The 27425-nt window shown below is 38.4% G+C and overlaps 1 protein-coding gene across 2 annotated transcripts; it reads right to left on the reverse strand.

The window, feature by feature from the left end:
• LOC306856502 (uncharacterized protein) lies at window positions 1-27425 on the reverse strand. Of its 2 annotated transcripts, XM_079395840.1 has the most exons (10): window positions 27153-27425; window positions 26447-26895; window positions 26257-26321; window positions 17965-18023; window positions 17205-17653; window positions 17025-17089; window positions 3801-3917; window positions 2010-2185; window positions 1169-1287; window positions 1-1032 (listed from the first exon to the last, which is right to left on the reverse strand). In XM_079395840.1, the coding sequence occupies exons 1-9, from the start codon at window positions 27160-27162 to the stop codon at window positions 1220-1222; spliced, it is 1458 nt and encodes a 485-aa protein (XP_079251966.1). In that variant the 5' UTR covers window positions 27163-27425; the 3' UTR covers window positions 1-1032; window positions 1169-1219. The 2 variants fall into 2 exon arrangements, with proteins under 2 accessions (XP_079251966.1, XP_079251965.1); XM_079395839.1 differs by lacking the exons at window positions 2010-2185; window positions 3801-3917 and having other exon boundaries at window positions 49-1032.

The raw sequence follows: 27425 nt of genomic DNA on the forward strand, positions 1-27425 counted from the left end.
CAGTTAATAAAGTATTGCTTTTTATTTTTTGCATGGTTTTTATTTTTTCAGTTGTAAAAATGACTGTTTAGAAAATGATATAAACAAAATTAAACAAGAATTCACCCATTAATAAAAGGAAAAATTAATTACTATAAAATGCAGTAATGCATTCTATACTAGATGTGAAAAATTAGACCAAAGAAATGTATGAAAATGAAATGCAATATTTCGTTTGCATATAAAAATAGTAATAAATAAAATGGTACAATTTCTCATAAATATGCTAGCTAATAAACATTTAATATTAAGTAGAAGGAACAAGATAAAATCTGGAAGCATGAACAGCTTTAAGTAAAAAAAATTTTTCTCAGTAAATAAACATGGTACATGGTTAAAATGTGAGCCGTACCTCAGTTCAGATGTTTCAAGAAACTCAACTAGTCTTGCTGTAGAAAATGTACCATTGAAAGTGCTTCAAGGAGTTCAGGTAAAATTTCTGTGCAAAAAAAAAAAAAAGGCAAAATCTTCTTAAAAGACAGGAGGAGATGTTTTTGACATCACTTTTTCAGTGGTTATGTTTTCAACATCACTATTGGAAAAAAATCAGCTGCTGTCCTTTTAGCCTTGAAAGTATTCAGTGAGCTACAGAAAACAAGTGCTCCTTATGATTTCATTGTGCTTGCAGAGAGATAAGAATGCATTTTTTGAAGTGTCTGTTTCTTGCGCTCGAGTCAATAAACGTCTTCCCACAGTTCTGACAGATATGAGGTCTCTCTCCTGTGTGGATCCTGACGTGTGTGTTCAGGTGACTTGATTGTCTAAAGTTTTTCCCACAAAAGTTGCAGTGGTAGGGTTTCTCTCCAGAGTGAACTCGCAGATGAATTTTCAGCAGTCCTGGCGAGCTAAATCTTCTGCGGCACACAACACACAAATACTCTCCTGTACCGCGTGGATTTCCGTGAATATCATGATGAGTCGGGTAGCTTTCAGACAGTTCCTCTTCATGCTGAATGTCTTCCAAACAAATGTCAGCCAGGTTTGTCTTGGACTCTAAAGAAGTGATAAAATTACACTTTTTATTTATCCTGTGTGTCTAAAAGAGAAGTGAAACAATATCTGACAAATCCTTTTATATTTATTTAATAAATAAACTTTTAAGTAGCACTGTTCATTAAAATGCCCTTACGTGTTTGTTGTTCTTTATCAAGCGTCACTTCTTCAAAGTGTCTGATCTTCTTTACTCTGTGAATTTCCTCATTTTCACTCTTATTCCTCTTGTTCCTTTCCTGCTGTGATTGTAATTTACTTTGGAAAAAAAGAAATGCATGTTACTTCAGAAAGATCAGAATTTAAATGATTGGGAAAACGGCTTCTTTTAGGAGTCTATTTTCATCGGGTGATTCTCACAAACACATGTCCAAATAATCTAAATGGTCAAACTTTTGACAATTAAAGTTCTGTGCTAAAAATACATTACATATTATTAAATAAAATATTAAAGTAGCATTTTCTGAAGTTGTTGTATGTTGACATCCACCATATTTAATTATTTTCTTTATCATTTCTAGAGTGTTTTCCCCCCACTCATTACAGTAATGAAGACCCCATTGAAAATGTGAAGTAAACGTGAATGCATTTGATTTCACTCACAAAAAAATAAAAAAATAAAAATAAATTAACACTGCATGGCACTGCATCATTCACATTTTTATTTCAAAATTCATTAAGAAATTTCCAAAATTCCAAAACTTTGTCGTTTACTGTATGTAATCTAAAGTAAATGTTAAGGGAAATTTTTACACTGAAGACATGGAATGAATGTGTATGTGCTAGTATTTCCGATAGAAACTGCATGCAGGTTACTTTTTGTATTTGGCAGATGTTGTAAAGCGCATTACATTGATTTGATCATCAAGCGTATTTTCTGTCATACCAGTGACCTTGGCATTGGCTAGTGACAATCTACCAGCTGAATAACAGGAATACAAGAATATTTTTGCACATATCTCAGTGAACATTATAAACACCATAATGTTGAGCAGAGGAGGTGGTCGGCACTGGCTCTGGAATGACTTGATTAATGTCTTTCTTTCTCCTGTAAGCAGCTGAATTCTCCCTCCACTTTTTCTGCTGCCTTCTCAGTTCTATTGGGTTCAGATCTTTAGCGAATTTCACTTTCCCCTGAGATTTTCGTCTTTGATATCTACAAAAATGAGAAATATCAGTGAGTAATTGTCAAGCTGATTCTAAAAATCTCAATCTAAAGCTTATTTTTACATTAAAACCACATATAAGTGTGTACAAATAGTATATTTATTTATATATGTATGTGTGTGTGTGTGTGTGTGTGTGTTATATATATTGTTATATAAGGGCTAAAGGGCTGTCAACGTTAAGCGTTAACGCATGTGATTAATCTAAAAATTAACGCGTTAATATTTTTTTTACGCAAATTAATCATTTGATAAGGTTTGACCCCAACTTTTTGCCGTCATCGCAGCGCGGAAGGAAATCATTGCCTGAGTCCCAATGCGCACACTATCCATCCTAAATTCTGTGTGATATTAGTAATTTTCAATACTATTTAGGGCAGATAGGGTGTATATTATGCACATTGGGACGCAGCTTGTGTGATTATAAGGCGCCGGGCTCAACCAAAGTGAAGCGAACGCGGAGAGAGAGAGCGAGAGAGAGAGAGAGAGAGAGATATATATATGCTCATATTTGATAAGGGTACAGCGAACCAGTGTTGCGGTTTCCCGCACAATTGGGCTATTTTGAAAATACAGTCGCTGAAAAATTGCGGTTGCGGTTTTTTGGGCTACTTTTTATAATGTACCACGGCCGCCCAAAGTGTAGCCTATATATACACATTTGATGACAAAAGGAAGTTATTACAAACACTCGATGGTGGTTTAAAGTGAGTTCTGAGTAAAAGTGTACTATTAATCTCATAAATTGTCTTAATGTTAGCTCTAATGCACCTGCAGAACAGGTCCAATTCTTCTTCATAATGCATTTTGTCATAATACTTCATGTAAGGTCGCAAGAATTTTTTTTGTTGTATTTAGAAATACTTTTAATAATAGTTGGGTAAATGTGTACTGGGATTGAAGCGATGTGGCTTGGTAAATGTTTTATTGCCAGTATAAAGGCTGATAATGGCTGAATTAAAACAAAAGAATAATAAGGATTATGTCTCATACCTTGCGGAGATGTGAAAGGTTCTGTTTCCTTAAACTAGTTTGTCATGCATTTCTTTATTTCAACACATTTACAGGTAAGTCCTAGTATTTTAAATTTGCGAATAATAGTGATTAATCACAGTCCAGGTTTGGTATCTGTAAGATTTTTTTATGCTTTAGAAAATCTCATGCTCACCAAGGCTGCATTTATTTAATCAAAAATACAGTGAAACCGTAATTTTGAGAAATATTTAAACAATTTAAAATAACTTTTATTTTAATATATTTTAAAATATAATTTGTGTGATATTTGTTGTGCTTTTTCTGGAAACCTTGATACATTTTTGGAAGAATGTTTAGATTAATAGAAAGTTCAAAAGCATTTCTATGAAATAGTAATTAATTTGTAACATTACTACAAATAGCTTTACCTTCATTTTTAAACTATTTAATGGATCCCTGCAAAAAGTATTAATAAAAAAAAAAAATCTTACTGACCCTAATTATTTAAACTGTAGTATACTTAAGTATACATGACCTGTTGTTACTACAGTACTTAATGTACTTGCACTGGTCATAAAGCATCTCACAAGTCACTCCTGAAAGGATTTCCTTATGTAAGCTGCAGTATACCTCTGTCTCTCCTTTTTCCTGTATGCCTCACGAAGCTCAGGATTCCCGTATATTTTCTGCTTCTGTTTTAGGGATCTAGCTTTTGCTGCAGCCTTCTTTCGCTCTTCATCTGCCAATCTAAACAACAAGAAAAATTTGACCTTAAAAGAAACTATCATAAGCATTTGCCTCTTTTGGGCGGTGTCCCACTAGCCAATTCGATGTCACACCTGACTATTATATATGTTAGAGCTCTCTCACATGCACAGGTTAACAAGAGGTGGTTAACAGGCTAAATCACTGCCTCTGACTTGCCCTGTGAATGAGTGAGATTTTGTTTATCCATCCAAGTCTTGTTGTAGATGCAATGTAGGAAAATCCTTGAAAACGTGTTGCTACACAATCACAATGGAAAACAATTAGTCTTGCAGTGTTGCTGTGAAAAAAATACCCAAATCCAAACAGTGACCACTGGTCACTTCCTAGGCCACAAATGTCTGACTGAGAGATAACATCAGACATGTTGGATATTGTCAGAGACTGAGCAGGACCATTAACTCCACAGGATGTTGAGTCACTGAGGCTATTCAGTAGGAGCACCTGCTTAGGGATCGGGCCACACACACATCAAACTACCTGGAAATTTGCAGAAAAACTGGCTAGTGGGTTGCCAGCCCCTGCATTCACATGCTTAATATACTTAAAAGGCAGGGCTCCAGACTGCTACCAATGGTAGCATTTTGCGACCATTTTTTCTGTCAGTGCAAGTAAATGTTGTGTGCGGTCGCACTGACGAGTTGACATTCAACTTGCCATTTTTGTTTCATATGAGAAATGGCAAACAAAACAAAAACGTAACAAAATGGCACTACTTGTTTGAGCTGCGCAGCGTGGGCCATTTATCAGATCAGACAGCTACGCAAACAAACTTGTCCGAGCTCAGAGTAGCTTTACTCGGGAACCAAGGTTGATTTCACGACACTGTACAGCACAGCGCAGCAAGATCCAGAGAGAAGCGTTTGAATTCGCCACAGAATTAATAAGATTGCTGCGAGATCTTAGTGAGAAACATTCAAATTCTGCACAGAAATCTCTGTTATAAACAGATCAAACGGCGCTGACAAACCAAAAGCAGTAACGCTAACTGTAAACATGGTGTTGTGGCAGAAATAGTCGAATGTTATTCATTCATTTCAGGGTTTGTACAACCTTTTGAGAGAGAAATTGCCACATCCTGCCCGTAGGGAGGTATCATGTGGAGACACTGATATGGACTGACCCAGGCCTGGGGCAGTATATGGAATGGATGGAACGACTGCCAGCAGAGACTGACAGAACATTCAGTGTAAGTTCATATCAACTCTAAGAAAGGATATTTTCATGGCCACAGAAAATACTTTCCTAAGTATTAATGCATTAGAGCATGTTGGAAGGATCAAAATCGTAAAGGGACATTAATTTGCAAGGCAGAATCAGAAACTCATGTAATTTGTGCACAAGAGTTTTATTAACTAATCACTAACACAAACTACACTCTTAACCCAAATTAGTTGACTTTACTAGAAAATTGCATGGAAACCCGTTGCACTAAACCATTTTAGTTTTTTCACAGGGTGAAACTAAACAGGTTAAGTAGTATTAACATAGAACCATAAGTTCATGCAGTAGACAAATCAGGTTTATATTAGTAGTCTTTACTGAAAATCATTAGTTCACATCAATTATTATTATTTGGAGTATAGGTTGTTTTAAATAACTATTTCAAGTTACAACTACAAAAGACATATATTAGCAAATAACATTAACAAATGTTTTTAAGTAATGATAAATTTATGTAATGTCATGCAATTAGACATAGCTTTTGAGATTAATTGTATTAAACATTCGGTTTCAAATAAATGCGAAAAAAAGAAAAACATTTCAATGCACCAATGCTTTTTTTTGGTTATTTTTTTTATTGTTCACCAAAGAAATGGCAACACGACAATGCATACAACTTGTCAGCCACAAGACAAGTAAAAATAAGCTTTGGAACAGCTTGTTAACAATTGAAACTATTTTGTAGAAGAAACATGAACACACAGTATTCAACAATATATGCTATATCCCTTGTTAATACCTGAATATGCATGAAAAACTGGGCATAAATTAAAACAGAGGCAAGTCTCTATAACTTTAAACTTGGCTGAAGAATTGTGTGAACACACATTAACTGAGCACTAACAGCACTAATATGCGGTGACAAAACGCACTTTAATATCTTGTATGGCAGAGTGTATTTGAACTGAGTGTATTCTTCATAGATTTAGGGTAGTTGAGATGCAGTGTGTAAGTTCATACAGAATACACATAGCTTTTGACAAGTCTTCAAGGAGGCTGGACTAAGACAGAGAGAAGATGAGAGCACATCACCTCATCATGCTCAATGAGGATGATTCCAATGTCATCAGTAATCGTCCATCAGAGACCTAACAACATAAGAGCACAATCATGAAATTTTGCATTATATAAACATAAATAATGTTAAGCAATTTGTTACAACTGCTGGAGTTGATTAAAGGAATAGTCCACCCAAAAATTAAAATTCATAAAGATTATTTAAATTTTTTGAATGGAGGGACAGAAACATATGATGTTCCATTAAAAATAGTTCCATTAAAAATTTTAATCTGCTGTTAATTTACACACCCTCAGGCCTTCCAAGATGGAGCTGAGTTTTTCTTCAGTAGAATAATAGTAGAATAGTCCAATAGACTTTTAGCTGTAACTCTGGTCCTTGGTAATTAATTTAATGCAAGTCAATGGCTACCATCACTTGGAGTCAAAAAATAAATAAATACATAAAAACATGTGCACGTTTGTTAACTATCAGAAATGACTATTTCCATTGATTGCTTTACATAAATTACCAAGGACCACAGTTTCAACTAAAAATCTTCTTTAAAGTTAAAATATTACTTTAAAATTTCATTCTTGGGTGAACTATCCTTAAAATTGTATTTCAAAAATGAATTCTAATGGGTTTGTAACATGAGGGTGAGCAAATGTTGGATAAACTAACCCTGTGATCAAACAGATGAATGAATGAATGAATTAATGAATGAATGATGCATTTGTATAGCGATTTTATTGTGTATTGCCATACACCCAAAGCGCTTTACAATCATGTGGGGGTCCCTCCTCAACCACCACCAGTGTGCAGCATGCACTTGGATGATGCGACGGCAGCCACAGTACAACGGCGCCAGTACACTCACCACACACCAGCTACAGGTGGAGAGGAGAGAGTGATAGAGCCAATCAAGTGGATGGGGATTACTAGGAGGCCATGATTGATAAGGGCCAGTGAAGGGAATATGGCCAGGACACCGGGGTTATACCCCTACTTTTTACGAGAAGTGCCATGGGATTTTTAGTGACCACAGAGAGTCAGGACCTCGGTTTAACGTCTCATCTGAAAGACGGTGCTTTTTACAGTATAGTGTCCCCGTCACTATACTAGGGTTTTAGGACCCACACAGACCACAGGGTGAGCACCCCCTGCTGGCCTCACTAACACCTCTTCCAACAGCAACCTAGTTTTCCCAGGAGGTCTCCCATCCAGGTACTGACCAGGCTCAACCCTGCTTAGCTTCAGTGGGCAACCAGTCTTGGACACTCACGTCTCCCGGAAATCCAGTTTTATTCAACCAGTCAGATGACAACTTCGACATTCCTGAAGTGTTTCTAGAGGAGTGTGCCATATGCATCAGACATTTAGCCAACGTTCCGTGGGCGTGACGTCTGAGGTTGAGACTACCAGAGACCTAGTATCAGTTGGATCTTTAGTCTGTTGGCGAGTAAAACGAATCAGTGATGAATAAAATTAAATAAATGATCACAAGAAAGCAGAACCAGTCGAGCACTATTTTGATTGTATTATACAACCAATATTGTAAACTACATTTTCATTACTTAAGCTGTGAAAAACAAAGCAATGCAAGTCTATAATGGACATGGACCAACCTTGATTTGTTGTGAAAGTTGTCAACAGCTGCCCAACATTCCCTCTTAAGACTGAAATATCTCAATTAGATGACGACTATGTCAGTCAATGCTTTCATGCTTGAGATTCTTGCCCACAATCCTGTAGAACTCCATGAACACCTAAAACAGAGAAAAAAAGTGTTACATTTCAAGACTAACTGTAACTTTTAGCATAAATGTTTAGCATATGCACAAAACTTTAAGCTCAACAACTCCGTTGCAGTTATTATAAATACTAATAGTTACTTATAATCAATTTTCCCAGAAAGATAAAGAGAAAGAAGCTAATTTAAACACTCACCATTTCATGATGCTTTCCAAATCCATCGCTTGCACTGCCTTGGTCGTTGACGAGTATCCGGATGCAGTCTTGGGTGAAAGTCTTGATGGTTTCAAGGTTTTGGACTTGCGATCATCGTTCTTCCTGGTTTGAAGAGTGATGAATTCCAAAGATGTTCTGACTCGATGGTGATTGGGAGTTTCTTCCCAGGTGAAAAGTGAAGAAGAGTTAAGAGACATCAGCTGAGATCCGAGGCCAGGCCGCAAGGCCTGGCACAAAAACTTAAGGGTGTGGAATGGCATGAAAGCGATCAGCCTGTGGGACTGCTGAGGCACTATTGAGCGTTCAGCTCATCTGTATTGTTGGATCAACTGTTTCTCATCTTTTTCTTGAAAATATTCCATAAATTCCATATGGGGTTCAGGTCAGGCATGTTGGCTGGCCAATCAAGCACAGTATTATCATGGTCAACAAACCACTTGGAAGTGGTTTTGGCACTGTGGGTGCTAAAGTCCTGCTGGAAAAGGAAATCAGCATCTCCATAAAGCTTGTCAACAGATGGAAGCATAAAGTGCTCCAAAATCTCCTGGTAGATGGCTGCATTGACTTTGGACTTGATAAAACACAATGGACCAACACAAGCAGACGTCATGGCACCCCAAATCATCACGGACTTTGGAAACTTCACACTGGACTTCAAACAGCTTGGATTCTGTGCCTCTCCAGTCTTCCTCCAGACCTTGATTTCCAAATGAAATGCAAAATTTATTTTAATCTGAAAAGAGGACTTTGGACCACTGAGCAACAGTCCATTTCTTCTTCTCCGTAGCCCAGGTAAGATGCTTCTGACGTTGTTTCTGTTTCGGAAGTGGCTTGGTAGCCCTTTTCATGAAGACGTCTGAGCGTGGTGACTCTTGATGCACTGACTCCAGCTTCAGTCCACTCCTTGTGAAACTCTCCCAAGTGTCTGAATTGGCTTTGCTTGACAGTATTCTCAAGCTTGCGGTCATCCCTGTTGCTTGTGCACCTTTTCCTACCAGTTAACTTTGCATTTAATATGCTTAGATACAGCACTCTGTAAACAGCCACCCCTTTCAGTAATGACCTTCTGTGACTTACCCTCTTTGTGGAGGGTGTCAGTGATTGTCTTCTGGACCATTGCCAAGTCAGCAGTCTTCCCCATTATTGTGGCTTCAAAGAACAAGAAATACCCGGAATGTTATACCGTAGGGATGGTCATTTATTGAAGCTCAAATGAAAATATTCTAATATTTTTAGATACTGGATTTTTGACTTTCATGAGCTGTAAGCTCTAATTGTCAAAATTAAAACAAATTTTTTTTTGAAATGTTTTACTTTACATGTAATGAATCGAGAACATATGAAAGCTTCACTTTTTGAAATGTTACAATAAAAAAAATGAAATTTTTCACAATATTCAAATTTTTTGTAATATACACTCTCAATTAGATCATCCGAAGACGAATTGATAAAGACCAAACAAGGTATAAGTAAGGTGATATTAACTAGTGATCCATCATAAGCACGCATAAAAACAGTATACAACACAAAAGAACATATAAAATAACAGTAATAATATACACAATGACCTGAAGGATATGCGTGTTCATTCAAAGAAAGGTTTTTCTATTAATTAATTAGAGAAGAGTCCATTTTTATGGCATAAATTCTTTCCTAAGGTTCAAGGATGGTGAGAGGGACAACTCTCATCATACCATTAGGTCATAAAGTTTATCTAGCCTGGCTGAGGTGTTCTGGTTACCATGGTAACTGGGGGCCTGGAGTCATTCACAGACATACTGGCACCCAGTATGTGTATTGGATGAGGGGTCTGTGACTATTTGTTAATCTAATAACTAATTGATTTGTTAAATCTAATGAAAAATTGTGTCTGACTCGTCCAAATGGTACAGAATACACATATGAGATTGCCCGCAGGGAATCAAGCCATATGGACACCTAGCTCAGTACAGGGGCTGACCAGAGACCCAGGCAAGCTAACAGCAGTACTGGTCCTGGCGTCAGACTGCTCCGCCCAGTCTGACTACCGGGGGTGCTGGATGATACTCCATCAGGGTTTGCCATCCGGGGAACTTACTGGAGGAGGAAAAAAGGCGCTGTGAGGCGATATACTGTAAATGGAAAAAGCATGATTTGACAACAGAATTAATCTGTATATCAAACCGCAGTCCTGAGTCAAGTAAAACACCAAGGTTTTTCACACACGGAGTAACATTAGAGCCTAGATCCAGATTACTACCATCATAAAAATCACTTGGTCCAAACAATACAACTTCAGTTTTTTCCTCATTTAAGGCCAAAAAAAAAGTCCTGCAGGCAAGTTAGCAAAACTTCAATGGAACATGAATCTTTATGTTTAAGTGGGAGGTACAATTGGGTGTCGTCAGCATATAAATGAAACGACACTCCATGTTTAGAAAACAAGGATCCCAATGGCAGCATGTATAAAGAGAAAAGTGTAGGAGCAAGGATTGATCCCTGCGGAACACCACATTAGAGGTGTGCTACTGACTAAGAATGTTTTCCAATACAAACAGAAAACTTCCTTTTGAGCCTTCGCCCCCAGTGAGTACAGCTTGCCTTGGGATTGGCACACCAAGGCGATGGCATCCACTATCCAGTGGACCAACCTCTGCTTGGGGACAGCCTTCCCTTTCTGCTGACCTCCGTGGCAGACAAAGAGCTGCTCAAGAGCTTCTGAAGCTCCGGGTGCGGTCCACATATATGCTCAGTGTTCTTTTTTAATTCTTTATTTCTTAAACATTTTTGATTTATAACGTTTTACAGCAGAGCCAGAGATCTGCCCATATACAAAAAAAAATAAAAAAACAGTACAGTTACAGTACAATATTACAAAACAATATTAGCGGGATAACAAGTACATCTCAGGATTTCGAGAGGTCTGATAAAGTGTCAATAAGTTCCAACCAAAATTGTATTGTCTTTCTGGTGACACCATGTATTTTGGCTGTGGTACACTCCAAAAGGTCAATGTCCAGCAAGTATGACATCCACGACAATCTAACTGGGGTCGATGGATCTAACCACAGTTTTAAAATAACCTTTTTGGCAGCAGTAAGAGCAGCAGACAGAATCCTATTTTGATTGACAGCCATGACAGTGACAAATCATCCAGCAAAAGAAAAAGCAATGGGTCCTTTTGGATCTGAGTCTTCAGAAGATCCCACAATAAGTCCTGTACCAAGGACCAGAGCAAGGCAATTCGGGGACAGTCCCAGAACATATGTAGATATGTACCTTGACTAGAGCTATTACACAGGTGACAGAAGGGGTCAGACATTCTTTTAATTTCATATAATAAACAGGGAGTGGCATATGCCTTATAGATTCATTTATAATGGATCATTTGGTGAGCTGGGTTTTTAGAGGTAACAAAATCTCCCCAGACAAAATTTCCTCTTGATAGAAGTGAACGCAACGCGGTCAGGAGCGCTGTCTTCCTGCAGACAGGAACTTCAGTTCGACTGAATCCAGCGGCTCAAAAGGACCCCTCTTAAGTCCAGCCAGGACGATAGAGAGATCCCAGGAGGGCACCAGGATTGGTCTAGGAGGATTCAACCTTCTGGCATCCCTCAGGAACCTGACGATGAGGACGTGCTTTCCCAGGGACCGGCCGTCCACTGAATCGTGATGTGCTGTGATAGCAGCCACATACACTTTCAAGGTGGAGGGTGACAGCCTACGCTCCAACCTTTCTTGCAGGAGAGAAAGCACTACTCCAATCATGCATCTTCGGGGGTCTTCTCGGTGAGAAGAACTCCAGGTTCCAAACAGACTTTACTTCAGTGCATAGGCTTGCCTCGTCGAGGGAACTCTAGCCTGAGTGATGGTGTCCACCACAGCTTGTAGCAGGCCATTTTCTTCTGCTGGTGTCCCCTCAATCATGTCTGAATGAGTCCATCGCTCTCCCCCTCCTGCACTCCCTCCGCTTACAGACAGTCCCTAACCAGAAACCAAACAAATAGAACTCAGAGGTCCTACTTTCAACTGATTAACCAACACACTTGTCTTTCTTTGCCCACATTCTCTTTACCATAACAGCACTTACTTTAGCCTTCTGTTTAAACTTTTAAAATGTTATAAAAATTGATTTAACCCGCAATCTCCTCGCACAAGACAGTTGCATCTCGGGCTGCCACCGAAGTCTCGAGAACGCCGCTGAACTTGGGAGGTTGCCTGGCGAACTGAATCGCATAGCCGAGTCGAATTGTGCAAACGAGCCAGCGAGACGGGCTGGGTTTTTAATTAAACAGCTACATTTTTTGACCCAAGGTTCAAGGACAGTTTTGTAACCTTAAGAGAGGAGGTTAAACAGAATCTTATGGTCAGTGTCAATTTGCTAGAAGCAGGGGGCCAGAAGTCAGCAAACATCATCTCCAGATGACAAGCAGCAACCAGCAAAAAAACAATCAGATCTGAAGAGACTGTTAACAAGCATACAGGGGGGAAAAAAGAGTGAACATGGAGCGGGTTCATCATCCAGAGAAGAAGGTGAGGGTGCAGAAACGGAACTCAAAAAGGAGTTCTCAGTATATGAAAAGATGCCTGAAATCAGTGCAGAAGAGGACCCACTCACATGGTGGAGGACACATGAGACAACTTTACCTCACCTTGCCCAGTTTGCTAAGAAGTATCTGTGCATCTCTGCTTCAAGTTCAGCTTCAGAGCGTGTATTTAGTACATCAGGGCTCATTTTCAGTGCAAGAAGGGCACGACTTACAGAGGAGTACATTAACATGCTGGTGTCCCAAGCTCAAAATCTGAAAGTTGCAAAACAACTTTAGGATACAGTAATGGGTGTCAATCTCACTCACCTCTGCAGAGAAAATCTGCATATAATTGCAGTAACTGATTCCATTTAATTATTTTGTTTACTAATGTGTTACTTGATGCATAAGATTGCACTGATTTTGTTTTTGCTTGAAGTTTAAGTATCTTTTGTTGATATTGTGATTGGATTTGATTTGACTTGGAAATACAAAAGATTGCACTGTTTTTTACTTGCACTTTATTGGTTTTTGGATGTATGGCAATCTGAGAGGCTTTTGAACAAGTGCACTACCTCAAGACATTTTTGTTCATGTAAAATATACCTCATTGTCATGCTCTAGGCTTGTTATATTTATCTTTAAATTAAAAAAAAAGAAAATGTACCCCCTTAATATTGTGGCAGTTTTTTTTCTCCATGGTATCGAAAATGGTATTGAATATCGATATTGTTCAAGGTATCGTATCAAAGTTAGAAATTCCAGTATCGTGACAACACTAGTACAGAAGGTGTCATGTTCTGACTCAACCTCGCAGAAGTCCCTAAGTCCCCGAGGGGACTGGCTAGAGATGCGTAGAGAGGCATTGCGTCCCCCAACCGCAGTCTCTTGGCCGTTGGAAAGAAGGGACGTGGATTCTCCACCCGGCCCTCCTCTGGGGGAAGGGGTGACGCTGTCCTTGCCGTCTCCTGAGAAAGAGCAGATTCCCACATCTCCAGGTTGCCTGCGTCAGGGCCGCTTCTTCATCTTCCTGGATGACTTAGGGGCCTGCTGTGACGAAGGGGGCACCATGCTCTTGTGAGTGGCTCGATGCGCCGGCCTAGGTGTTGATTCGACGTTGAGCACGGCGATGAGCAGACTGAGGCCTGGCCTGCGGTGTAGCGGTGGCTGTAAGCTTTGGCTCCGAGAGCCAAACAGGACGGGAGAAGCGGACAATTCCTCCAAGTGGCGGTGTTTTGAGGGCACAGGTGCACCGTGACCGCTCTTTCCACCTGGGGAATGTCCATGTACCCCTTGGCGGCCCCGCCATTGAGGGTAGTGAGGACAGAGGAAGGAGACGCTTCTGGCCGTAAAATGGGCTGTCCACGACTTCATCAGCTCCTCATGCACCTCCAGGAAGAAAGGCACTAGAACAGATCGCTGTTGTGTCCGCGATCTGTTCCAGTGCCAGACCGCCGAACCTTCATCCTCGGAGGACGATAGCCCATTCCCGATGCTGCGATCGACATCTGATCTTCCGGGGGCGAACCGAATTAAATGCTGGTAGCCTTGGGGGGTGGACCAGCGAAATCACTCCAGAGCTGAACGGGACCGTTTGCTGTGTGAAGAGTAAGAGGTCCGTGGGGACTCAGCCGGTGGAGAAGCTTTTACTGTAATCCTCAGATCTCCCAGAGCGCCAGCCGACGTCTCCTGCTCAAGCCAGAGAGACCGGGACAGGTAGTGACAGAGAGTGCCACTCTTTTTACAAAAGAGAGGTGAGACCGCAACAAAGTCATGCTCATAACAGGCGCATGAGTCATCCACGAACGCAGCTTCACCATGTTGGATGCCCAGACACTGAAGACAACGATCGTGTCCGTCATCAGAAGACAGGTAACGACCACAACTAAGAGGACACAGACGGAACGGCATCTTTAAAAAGATGCGAGCCATCTGTGATTTGCTCTTTTAGGAAATTTGCTCTTTCAGTTGAGGTGCCCAGGGGAATCACTGCAGACAGGGACACCGCTGTTCGCACCGTACCGCCAACTCAAACAATTTTTCAGAGATGAAATGGCTTTGTGTTCACTCCACTCGGCTCTGAAGCCAAAATCTGAAGAGTGGATGCCTCTGTTGCCTATATATACCCGTATGCACAGGGAGTGGCTCAGGTAAGCAAAATCCACTAGCCAATATTCATTGGCGTTTTCTCTTGAAGTCAGAGGTAATTGGGGCTCCCAAGTGAATCCCCTAATGTCATCATCGACATAACTGAAAGTGACTGACAGACAAACTTTTCTTCAATTTGCGACTAAATCACACAATCACTGAAGTTGTTGGTCAGTTCCATATAAGACTATAGAAGAATAATGGTACATTTGTACAACAAATACCTTTTCTACATAAAAATTATATTTTGCACATTACCGTTGTTAATAAAATAAATTTTTTAAGCTTCCCAACTCATGTTACTGTCAAATGTGTATAAACATGAAAAACAAAAAAAGAACATAATATGATTAGTAACTGCACTTATTAATGCAAAACAATAGTCATTTTATCATATATATATATATTTGTCACCTCCCTCTGAAATTTAAAGAATATTGCACATTGTAATTTATCAGTAATTTATTTTATCAGTAATACAGTTAAAATGGGGAAAATGTGTGAATGACTGCATTGCAGGCTGATTTAAGGTGTACCCCTAAATTTTCTGCTTGTGCTCCTAAAAATTTTCAGTCAGGGGCTAAAGTGTTCCTAGTAAAAAATAGTTAGTCTGGAGCCCTGAAATGAGTATGCAGTCTAGCACGACTGCCTTTTTGTTGTGACTATAATTATAATATAGTAATTTATTGCTTAAAATAATAATAACATTCAACATTTGTGGGTCCGTAAGATATATATATATATTTTTTATCAATACTTCCATCCAGCGAGTAAGCATTAAACTGGTCAACAGTGATGTACATTTATAATGTTAAAAAATATTTTAATTAAAATAAAAGGAATTTCTTTTGATCAAATAATTGCAAATCCACATATTAGAATGGTTCACTGAAGACTGGAGAAATGGCTGCAGAAAATTCACATAAATTACATTCTAAAATATATTAAAATAGAAAAAGAGTTATTTCAAATTGTAACACTATTTTACAGCATAAGTGTTTTGACTGCATTTTTAATCAAATCTTATGGACCCCAAACTTTTGAACAATAGTGTTTAATTTATTCAATAATGTTTAGGTAAATGTATTAACATTAATTATACTTTAACATTAAGATCTCACTGATGTAATCTAGCACTCACATTCCAGTTTAAACTATGCTGAGATTGAGAAATGACTGAAACTTATGTGCTACAGTAAAGTAAGTCTCCGACTGAAATTAGAAGCAATAATGACAGTAATAGCACTAACAGTAAAGTAACATGACTATGGTGTGCTTGATTTAGAAATGTTTTGATGTGTATGTGAGAATCACCCAGGATGAGCAGCACAAAACAAAAGCATCAAAAACCCTTCAATGGCCACAGGTTTATTTTAAAGTTTTTTTTTTTTTTTTTAGATATTGTTTTTAAATGTTTTTATAACAATGCAGACAGACTGAAAGAGAAACAAAATCATATTTAAGAAATAACTGCAGATTTTGAGAAAAATACAATTTGTCATATATATATATATATATATATATATATATATTGCCTCAACATCTGCAAAGGATAATTAAATGTAACAAATCAAGTGTAAAACTTTATAATCTTTTCTTGGAAAATGAACTTTGATAAATTGCCTTAATGTTTTAAACAACTGAGAAGACAAACTCAGATTCAAACTAGTGATCAGACATTTTTCAAAAAACACCTCTCAATAAATTACCTGGATTTCTGCTTCCCGTAAATACTGCTGTGTATTTTGTATATTATGTTTTGACAGACATTGATGCTGTGAAAATGATGTGGATTTGAAAACAGATGAATGGTAAGGTAATAATTATTTATTTCTTAGCCCACAAATATTCAATGAAGAGCCCATGAGTGTGTTACGTCGATGGTTTTAGCTGTAATTTTTCAACCGACAGCCAGCCTACGTTTTTGACAGATGGGATAACGTGCATGAGTGCTGAGCAATGTTTGATTTTTGGGTAAGTGAAATACTTTTTGCGTAGTTCATTAAACCTATTAACAGGATGAAGTTTATTTTGTGGCTTAAATAAATCACGTTACTCAAATCATGTTTGACATGTCTCTTAAAAAATGCAGCTGTCGTAAATTCATTGATTTTGATTATCAAGGTTTTTTTGTTGTTTTTAAAACAGTGACGGATTTGTGTAGTCTACTGTGTTTGCTTTCACTACAAAATGTCAACTCTAATTGGCACAGATGAAACAGTAAAGAGTATATTCGAGTACCTTGCTCTTATCTGGGCCAGCTCCATCCGATGCTTTGTCAACATCTCTTCATTTCTGAGGGGCAGCTGTAAAATAATGATATCCATCAACTCACATTTTTGTATAAGGGTGTTTATGAGATACAATGAGAATAATAATATTTCACTTTAAGAGTCATTTCCTACATATAGACAGACTTACATTAAATGTTTGTGTCTCATGTCTGGGGGAGTCAATGTGGCTAACTTTGACTTTGTTGACGCCACTGGAAGCATCACTGGCGCCCGATTCATCCAAGCCGTGTTTTGTGATGTTCTGCTGTATTTGACAGGTGGCACCTGTTTCAGTATTAGTCTCATTCTTAATTCGAGCTGCTTTGTTAATATTGGGAAAATTATTCTCACTACTGTCCATCACTTGGGTTTCACCATCTTTGCTGGGCGTCTGATCATGATAAGTGTCCATATATGGTGATAAAGATGTTGATTCACTGCTCACAGGCATGTCCTCTTCATTCTGCTCCGGCTGTGTATAAACTTCTAATTTCATATGCATCTCTGTATCTTTCAAGACATGTTCAGATCTCCATTCCTCTGAAAATGTCTGGGTGTATTTCTGTCCTTGAGTCTCAGAGGAGCAAGGCTGCGTTTCTATACGAATAAACATAGTAAATAAGCATACGTAAAGACCATAAAATGTATGTCAGGTGTGTCATGTATATATGACAAGAGTATATTAGTAAACCCGATACGTGTGTAAAAAAAGAACGCTGAATAATAAAATAAATGGCAAAGTGTTGTTGACATGATCTAAACCTCAATGAGCTGTAACGTTAAACTATTTAAAGAGGTGTGACTGATTTAAAGTGCTTAGATAAACACATTAAAGCCTTAATTATTCGTGTTTATGAAAACCATAAAATCACAATATTAAGCATTAGATTTAAGGTGAACTGACTAACCAGAGTCCATCTGAACTCCTGCCTGCTGCAGTCTCCTCTTGAGCAGCTCAATCTCCTGTCTGGAGCGACAAATCTCCTCATTATACTCTGAAAATATGTCTTCCACAGCCTTAAATATTTCCTGCGCAGCTAATGTTAATCTCTCTGTTAGAAAAACACTTAAAATCTGCACTTTAGACATTGTGCGTTGATAAAATATCACGGAAGCGTCTATCCACCTCTTATTTCCACATTCATAACATATCTGTTTTGTCTGCGTTTATCCTGCTGTAGCTCGTTAACAATTAGGGCCACCTGCTGGTCTGGATGTGTATCTCGGCTTTGTATACACTCCTGGGCCCGTATTCATAAAGATTCTAAGAATCCTCTCAGAAAACTCTTAATTTATCTTAAAAACTTTTACGTAGGAGTCTTAGCTTAAGAGCGATTCGGGACCGATCTGAGAGCAACTCTGAGTAAGGAAAAGACAAAAACTTTCATCTTAGTGAGGAGGCGGGGTTGACCCCGTTGCTATGTATGACACAATCTTTTGAAGACTGTGATTGGTTGGTTGTCAAGAAGGAAATAAAAGAGTGCTTTTAAGAGTAGGGTATATTATAAGCCTTCACTTTGAAATTACAGGCGGAATTTTTCCTCTCGCTCTTTCTCACACACACACACACACACACACACACACACACATTATATATGTATATCTATTCTTTATTTTTTTATTTACCATGCAGTCATACTTACAGAGCCGGCGCCAGGGCACCTCCATCGGGGGGCATTTAAATTTCTAGAGGGGGGCACAACTCACGTTGTGTGTGTGTGTGTGTGTGTGTCGGGGGGCTGGGGGGGGGCTGCAATCTGTGATCTCGTGCAGTTGCTGACGCTCGCTAAAGCGTGCAATCACATTATGTGCGCTGTTTTATCGGTACTTTCGCTTTCAAAATCGATCGCGTTCAGCAAGGAGGGGAGAGGATGGAAAGTGTGTGTGGGGGGGGCAGTAACTCGTTTGGGTGCCTTGGCGCCGGCCCTGCATATTTACTGTGTTTTATAGGAAATGAACAGAGACATATAAGCCTAATAAGTGCTGTAACAGACCCAAATCATCACTGCTGCATAGTTGCATCTTTCCAGTTGCCAAATATGTTAATGTAGTGATTTCTGGCGCTATGGCAATTCTTAAAAGTTAAAAAGTTAAAGTCGTGACGTATTGTCAAGTATGGTGACCCATACTCGAAATTGGTGCTCTGCGTTTAACCCATCCAAGTGCACACACACAGCAGTGAGTAGTGAACAAATCCACACACACACACACACACCGTGAACACACACCCGGAGCAGTGGGCAGCCATGCTGCAGCGCCCGGGGAGCAATTGGGGGTTCGGTGCCTTGCTCAAGGGCACCTCAGTCGTGGTATTGAGGGTGGAGAGAGCGCTGGACATTCCCTCCCCCCACCTACAATTCCTGCCGGCCGGGGGCTCGAACTCGCAACCTTTCGATTACTAGTCCGACTCTCTAACCATTAGGCCACGACTTCCCCCAAATTTTAAAAGGGGAAGGGGAAAGGGACGTTCTCTGCATTTAACCCATCCAGGTACACCTGGAGCAGCGGGCAGCCATCAATGCGGCGCTGCGCGGTGTCTGAGATGTTAGCATGTCTTTAATAAGATCAGTCACAAACATGATCCCTGCACGAACTAATGTGTAGCGTCTTATTAACTCACTGTCATGCATTGTGTGCAACACATTTTTTCTCCCTCTTCATTTTCGTCCATTTTCTCCGCTGTTAAAGAAACTCCTAAGCCCCTTAAAAGTCCTCGTCCATACTCCTAAGTTTGACCTTAAGACCTCTTTTAAGGGTTAAGATGCTTTCTGAATTACTTTTTTCTTTACTAGGATATTTTCTTTAATTTTAAGAGTAAACGCCCACATTTCTAAGAATTTTCTTTACTTTTTGCATTAAAATTCTTCATGAATACGGGCCCTGGGCCCGTATTCACATGAAATGTCACGTGTCTCTACGGGATCTTTACGGGTTGTGTGTAAACGCACGCACAGATTCCGGAAAATCGCTGGCAGTGTGAATGAACCAAAATCAAACAATCCCGGGATGATTCCCGGAACACATTACCCGTGTATTTTCTGGAATCTCTGTCTGAAAGAGGCTTAAGAATCCTTTTAGAGAGATCCTAATTTAGCTTAAAAATTTCTAACTAGGAGTCTTAGCTTAAAAGTGATTCAGGACCAATCTGAGAGCAGTGTAGCGTCTTCTTAACTCACTGTCATGCATTGTGTGCAACACATTTCTTCTCCCTCTTCATGTTTCGTCCATTTTCTCCGCTGCTAAAGAAACTCTTAAGCCTCTTAAAAGTCCTCGTCTGTACTCTAACAATTTTGGACCTTAAGACCTCTTTTAAAGGTTAAGATGCTTTCTGAATTACTTTTTTCTTTAGTAGGATAATTTCTTTAATTTTTATAAGAGGAAATTTTGTTGCTAGGAGCAACACTTAGCACTAAGATTTTTCATGAATACGGGCCCTGAACAGAGTCTACAAGTATTCAAGTATACAACATTACAAGTATTCACATTTCGCGCTGGTGGATTGTAACCAGGTTGTAAGTAGCCTACTTCTTCAAAATACCAAAAGAAGAAACAGGAGCAAGAGACAAAAAAAAATTTCAGTGACCAATGGCAAATTACCACTGTTTAATTTATCAATTTATTACAGTTTTGCCACAAAAAAAAAAAAACCTATAAAGTGAAAATATTTTACTGTTGAATGATTTGATTTACCAGTCAGAATCAATATTTCCAGAGCTGTAAATTTTTTTTTCCTTTAATTACTGTTCATCTGTGTTAAAAAGCCATTTTGGCCCATTACAAACTATAAATTGGATAAAACAGTGCACGTCTCACTACCAGACCATATAATTTTGAACCAACTTGAATTTAAGATTTGAGGAACAAATATATGCCACATAATCTCTCTCTCTCCTCAGCAAACCAATTCACACCCTTCGCCTTCAAAATAACATCTCACATCATATTTTTTCTTCCTTTGCTTTCCGTGGAAACATGAATGTAATGGGATATCTTATAACACATTTATGGTAGTTATGAAAAATAGGAACCTAAATATGTTGAAACTATAATGTCTGTAATAAAAAGGGACTGTCTTATTTCTCCTATAAATTATTTATCATCAAGCTAAGAAATTTCCACCAAAATACCATTATCATTACCGTTTATTTTAATAAGGGCCATTAGACTTTGATGGCAACCAAATCAACTGAGCTATTTTTCAACAGTCTTCAGAAAAAGGTTTACATTTACATTTACATTTAGTCATTTGGCAGACGCTTTTATCCAAAGCGACTTACAATTGGGGTTTATAAAGCATTTTTTAAATATTACCTGAAAAGAATCAAATATTAGCCTTAAATTGCCTTAAATACTGACAAAAAGAATTTACGTCAGATGAGAAAAAAAAAAGTAAAATTCCACATAGGGGCTTCTGGAGTATATGCTGTGTTTATAGTACTGCTCTCAGGTACTGAAGTGAAGTGAAGTGACATTCAGCCAAGTATGGTGACCCATACTCGGAATTCGTGCTCTGCATTTAACCCATCCAACGTGCACACACACAGCAATGAACACACACACACCGTGAACACACACCCGGAGCAGTGGGCAGCCATTTATGCTGCGGCGCCCGGGGAGTAGATACTGGCAGTAGATAGTGAAGAATATCCTTTTTTTTTTCGATTCCTGAGAATAATTTTTCAAACTATAATAATTCATAAAAAGCATCTACGACTTTACTATAATTGGCCAGAATGAAATTTAACATCAATGGTGAGCACAAATAATGCATGTTATTTCTGAGACATATTTTATCAAATGTAAATTAAACGTACATTTAAATTTTACTTAAATTACACCTCACTAGAAAAAGGGGTAGACATAGATGTATAAATATTCTGTTTTTTATTCTTTTTTATCTTGCATATTAATGCATCAGAAGTCTTTGGCCAGGGGAAAAAAAAAAAAAAACCTGCTGACTCAATGTGGCTCCAGAAACTTCATTCGGAGTCCTTCGTCAGTTGGTGGTTCAAGAACTTCTACCGCTTGGTTTCAAGCATCAATTGGTTGGATGGGTTTACAGGACAGCATAATCCCTGAGAATCTGAAAACCCTGACATAATAATAAATACCACTTTACCAAATGCTACAATTTTATTTATTTTTTAAAGCTGGGCACCGTTCCCAGCCCATTGTCTTCCAAAGATACAACAGCACAATTAAAAGTGATCCCTGGACCCAGTTTCATAATGCTTGCTTCATGCTAATTTCACCTTTAAATTAAAATTACGCATCGGTTTTTACAAAGCTCATCGTTCTGAGAAGTGAGGTGTGCTCTATTGGCCAGCTATCCGGTGCGTTGTGATTGGCCGAATACCTCAAGCGTGTAACAGAAATGTTACGCCCCTTACCATGTTGTGATGCCATGTCCCAGCACGACGAGACTAAAACAACAAAACCTACTATAAATGAGGCATTTGTTGCACTCAGTGAGGACATAATTATAATGACTCATATGGTCTTTTTACGTGTTGCGCCACGCCGCCTAAAAATAATACCATGTCTGCATTTGTGATTGTACAAACGCCAAACAAGCACTACTCTACACTGCTCAAAACTCGCATTTGAATAGTCAGTAGCAAATTCTTTAAATATTGAAACGTACTTACACTTGACTTGTGAGGCAGAAGCACCAGACTGTCCTTGCGACGTTGGAATTGCCCCACTTTATAGTGTTCACATTGTAGGAAACAGTCCTCCGTAAAATGCGCTGCACACACTCGAATATTTGCGTTGTACTGTTCTGGAACAGTGTTGTAAATACAACTTAACCACTGATTTTTAGTTGTGTAGTCATTTGGAAGGCCAAACAAAGTACTTTCGCTTTCACAACGAAACACAGCGTCTCCAGTACATGGCTGCGACAACAACAATAAGCGAGAATAAATTCCACCTTCTTTCATTTGCATACTTTAGGGCGGTGTTATGCAAATCTTTCCACACCATGATGTAGACATGGGAGCGTGTTTGAATGAGCCGTTTTAGGAGGGTGTGGACGAGTCTTAAAGGTGCTGTATGTAGGATTTTGACTCTACTAAAGCATAAAAATGCCATAATATATTTGCAGATATTTAATAAAATGCTAAGTTAACATAGCTACTTGTTTATCTGAAAAAACAATGCTAGTCAGTTATTCTCCTTTGAAAATGTGCATTCCAGCCCGGAATGTCTGTGTTTGTTATGGTTGTCGTTAATGTTTGTTCATGTCTGTCGTTTCTGTTGGTGTCTGAATTTGGCAACCTGCGTGTGCATCTGATGTCTGAGGAGTAGGGGCCGGGTGAAAAAAACCGTCTCCAATATTTTGAATTTGGACTGCAATGCCTAGTTCAACCGCTAGGTGTCAATCCTACATACAGCACCTATAACTTTTATAAAGAATATTTGAGACTTTACAGATCTTTTATATGCACAAACACCTTGTAACACTCCAAAGACAAAGGAAACATGAAATCGCATCATATGACCCTTTAAAATCAGTACAGCATTTTATAGCCTTACATTTTTAACCTGAAATCAGATCTTGTAAAAATACAACAACAAAAAAAAAAATATATATATATATATATATGGAAAAAGGTATCAAGAGTACATTGTATGTTCAAGTTGGAACCATTATGGACCCCTTACCTGAGTTACTAAGTTTCATCTACAGAGCTGTTTGTTTATTAGGAAGTTGGCTGTCTTCACTTGTACTTGTAGTAGAATTAAGAGGTAAGGTGCTCTTTTCTTCAGTCACAGGCCAGTATAAATCAACTATTTTAGCATCTATGTTCAAGGTATTACTTTGCAAAGGAAGGGCATAATCTGAGCTGGAAAACTGGTTTCCATCATAAACATGCATATAGCCATCACAGTAACATGAACACAGTTGAGTATCCAGGACCCAAGGAGAAACACGCCATACAGAATGGAGTACATGAGTTCTAGCAAGGGCAAACTTCACTTGTGTTATAGGATGGTCATGCTGAATTTCACCTAGTTTAACCAGGTTTGTAGGAAGTTCTTGTAATACCTTAGGATAACGATTAAGATTACGAGCAGTGAGAATTCTGTTCAGGCTCTGAAGCTTCAGTAAGACTCCAGTACAATATTTACAGAGACAACAAGTCTATCCAAAGCTGATGAAGAACACATGAAGTTCAAAGCTATGAGAAAACAGGCAAGGATGCAACATTATTTTCTGGATTTTCCAGCCTCCATAGGCCTTCTGTAGAGAGATCTTCATAAGGAATCTTTGTTGCCGTTTCTTTACTGTCCTTGTGTAAGGAAGTTCTTGTGATTACGATAGAAAGCAACTATATTGTTTGCAACATCCATGCAGGTGACATCAGACCTTTGTTTTTTAACAAAGGTTAAAGAATTTAGTGAGAAATACTGGATGAAGATTAAAGTGTCTTTGCTAAAATTTGTTGCATTATGTACTTTGTGGCAACCAACAAACTAGTGACAATCAGGCTCCGCTTCTCCAAGGATGCAGTATCCTTCTATAGAGCTTCAATTGTGGATTGAAGTTCTTTTTGAAGTGGGTCATAAAAATCTATTCATCGTCAAGCTTTTTTCAGACCTCTAACTTTCAAAGCTGCTTGTTTATGAGGAGTACAGCAATGGATGAAGTCTGTAACAATGTCCAACTTTTCTGCATCAGCCGGATTTTTTCCCCTCATCCGTTACAGTGCCATCCGTTTTGCAGATTTAGATCCAGCTGTACGATTTAGAGCCAACATTTGTATGTACTTTTACTTTACTTTTACTTCTAGTCATTTAGCAGACGCTTTTATCCAAAGCGACTTACAAATAAGAAAAAGTAACTAAAACTAAAAGTTAACACACACCCATCTGTGTATGTGGAGTGTCAGTAAGATTTTTTTGTCTTGTTTCTTTTTTCCCTCTTTCGTGACGCATCTCTTTCACGAATTTGTCTTTTCTTTTCTGCTCCCATCCTAAATCTCTTTTCTTTATCTTATCATACTCTCGTTTCTTCATCCTCTCGTCTTCTGTTAAGACTTTTGATTTTTTAGGTGGCAGAGGGTTATCATCAGCTTTACACTGCTGTAACTTCTTTTTGGTTCTGAATCTTCTCTGTCACTCACGATTATTATCCTCATCAATTTCTATAGCAGTAGCAGTCCTCTTTCTTCTATCTCTTGCTCTTGCAGCTTCAAAAGCTTTGAATTCAGCAAATTTTACAGGGTCTTTTTTCAAACAATCCCTCTAGGCCTGACTATATCTTGCATTGTCGGCTTTCTGCTTGTCAGATTTTGAAGCATTGTGAAGTACTTCACTCAGTTTCCTGCCCATTCCGATTCAGTTTCAAAGAGTGAAGAACAAATTTATACTCACATGTTTTAGGTACATTATCATCTCTGACAGAAAACATATTGAAACCACTCAGGCTGCTATTTTCTCCTTCTTTTCAGAAAGCGATGACATAGTCAAAACAGCTGGTAATGTGGGTTTTCCAGGCAATCGATGTAGTCCCTGGAACTCTGATTCTCATAAAAACTACTGTGTATTGAGCATGTTATTTTTTGACAGACATTGATGTATTGATTTTTAAATCATGCGAATTTGAAAACAGATAAATGATAAGGTAATAATTATTTGTTAGACTCAAGTATTCAGTGAAGAGATTGATGCCCACGAGAGTGCTATGTTGATGTTTTAAGTCCTAATATTCCAACCAGCAGCCAGTTGACAGACATGAAATCATACATGAACTATGTTTGATTTTTGGGTAGGTAATTATAAAAAAGTGCCGGAGACATCTGATTTTTATTTTTTTTTGCATAGTTAATTATTCTTATTTTACGTAATTACGTTTATTTTGAGGCTTAAATACAAAAAAAAAAAAACATGTTACTTAGAGACTGACATGTTTAGCTTGTCAAAAATGCTAGATTCAGCTTATGTAAATTCGCTGACTTTGTTGATATTATTTTTTACCAGGAAAGGAGTGGTTTTGATGCACAGTTGTTTTTATTGTATCTTATAACACAAATCTTTTAACCAATGAAGATGCCGATCCTGTTGTAAATAATAGTGAAAAATCACTTTTTTAAAACTGTTGTTCCATTATTACCAATTAGCAGATTTGGTCTCAACTACAAAATGTCTACTCAAATCAGCACAGATGAAACAGTAAGAAATGAATTCAAGTATACCTCTCTCTTATCTGGGCCAGCTCCATCCGATGCTGCATCAACATCTCTTGATTTCTGAGGGGCAGCTGTAAAATAATGACTCACATCTCACATGATCTCACATTTATGGATAAAAGTGTCTTATAGTAGAACAAAAATAGTACTACTTCACTTTAAGAGACATTTATTTTTCCCATATAGACAGACTTACATTAAATGTTTGTGTCTCATGTCTGGGGGAGTCAATGTGGCTAACTTTGACTTTGTTGACGCCACTGGAAGCATCACTGGCGCCTGAATCATCCAAGCCGAGTTTTGTGATGTGATGCTGTACTTGACAGGTGGTACCTGTTTCAGTATTAGTCTCAGGCTCATTCTTAACTACTTGGTCAATAATGTGAAAATGATTCTCTCTACTGCCCATCACATGGCTTTCAGTGTCTTTGCTGGGCGTCTGATCATGATAAACGTCCATACATGGTGATAAAGACGCCGATTCACTGCTCACAGGCATGTCCTCTTCATTCTCCTCCTCCTTTGTACAAAAATCTAGTATTATATGCATCTCTGTATCCTTTAAATCATGTTCAGATCTCCATTCTTCTGAAAATGTCTGGGTGTATTTCTGTCCTTCAGTCTCAGTGGAGCAAAGCTGCGTTACTACATGAATAAATTCAATTTAAGTTCAATCACATTCAGTTCTTAAAGATCATGTCAGGTGTATATGACAAACGTAAATTAGTAAAACTGATACGTGAGTAACAAAGAGTGAAAAAAAGTCAAAGTCAACATCTCAATATAATATTAATACAATAAACTTTTTAAAGGGGTGTGGCTGATTTAAAGGGCTAAAGTAAAAGCATTTAAGTCTTAATTATTTGTGTTTATGAAAACCATAACATGACAATTTGACTAACCAGAGTCCATCTGAACTCCTGTCTGCTGCAGTCTCCTCTTGAGCAGCTCAATCTCCTGTCTGGAGCGACAAATCTCCTCATTATACTCTGAAAATATGTCTTCCACAGCCTTAAATATTTCCTGCGCAGCTAATGTTAATCTCTCTGTTAGAAAAAAACACGTAAAACCTGCACTTTAGACATTGTGCATTGATCAAATGTTACTGAAGTGTCTATCCACCTCTTATTTCCACATTAATAACAAATGTATTTCTGGTCTGTCGTTTAATCTGC

This window comes from Barbus barbus, assembly GCF_936440315.1.
Source record: "Barbus barbus genome assembly, chromosome: 37".
NCBI lineage: Eukaryota > Metazoa > Chordata > Actinopteri > Cypriniformes > Cyprinidae > Barbus > Barbus barbus.

What these genes read in the sequence shown, in the direction of transcription:
- LOC306856502 (XM_079395839.1), bottom strand. An exon ending in ATGAGACACAAACATTTAAT is followed by an intron (nt 26,322 to 26,446) that starts GTAAGTCTGTCT and finishes ATTATTTTACAG; the next exon opens with CTGCCCCTCAGAAATCAAGA. An exon ending in AGGAGTTCAGATGGACTCTG is followed by an intron (nt 17,654 to 17,964) that starts GTTAGTCAGTTC and finishes TTATTCGTATAG; the next exon opens with AAACGCAGCCTTGCTCCTCT.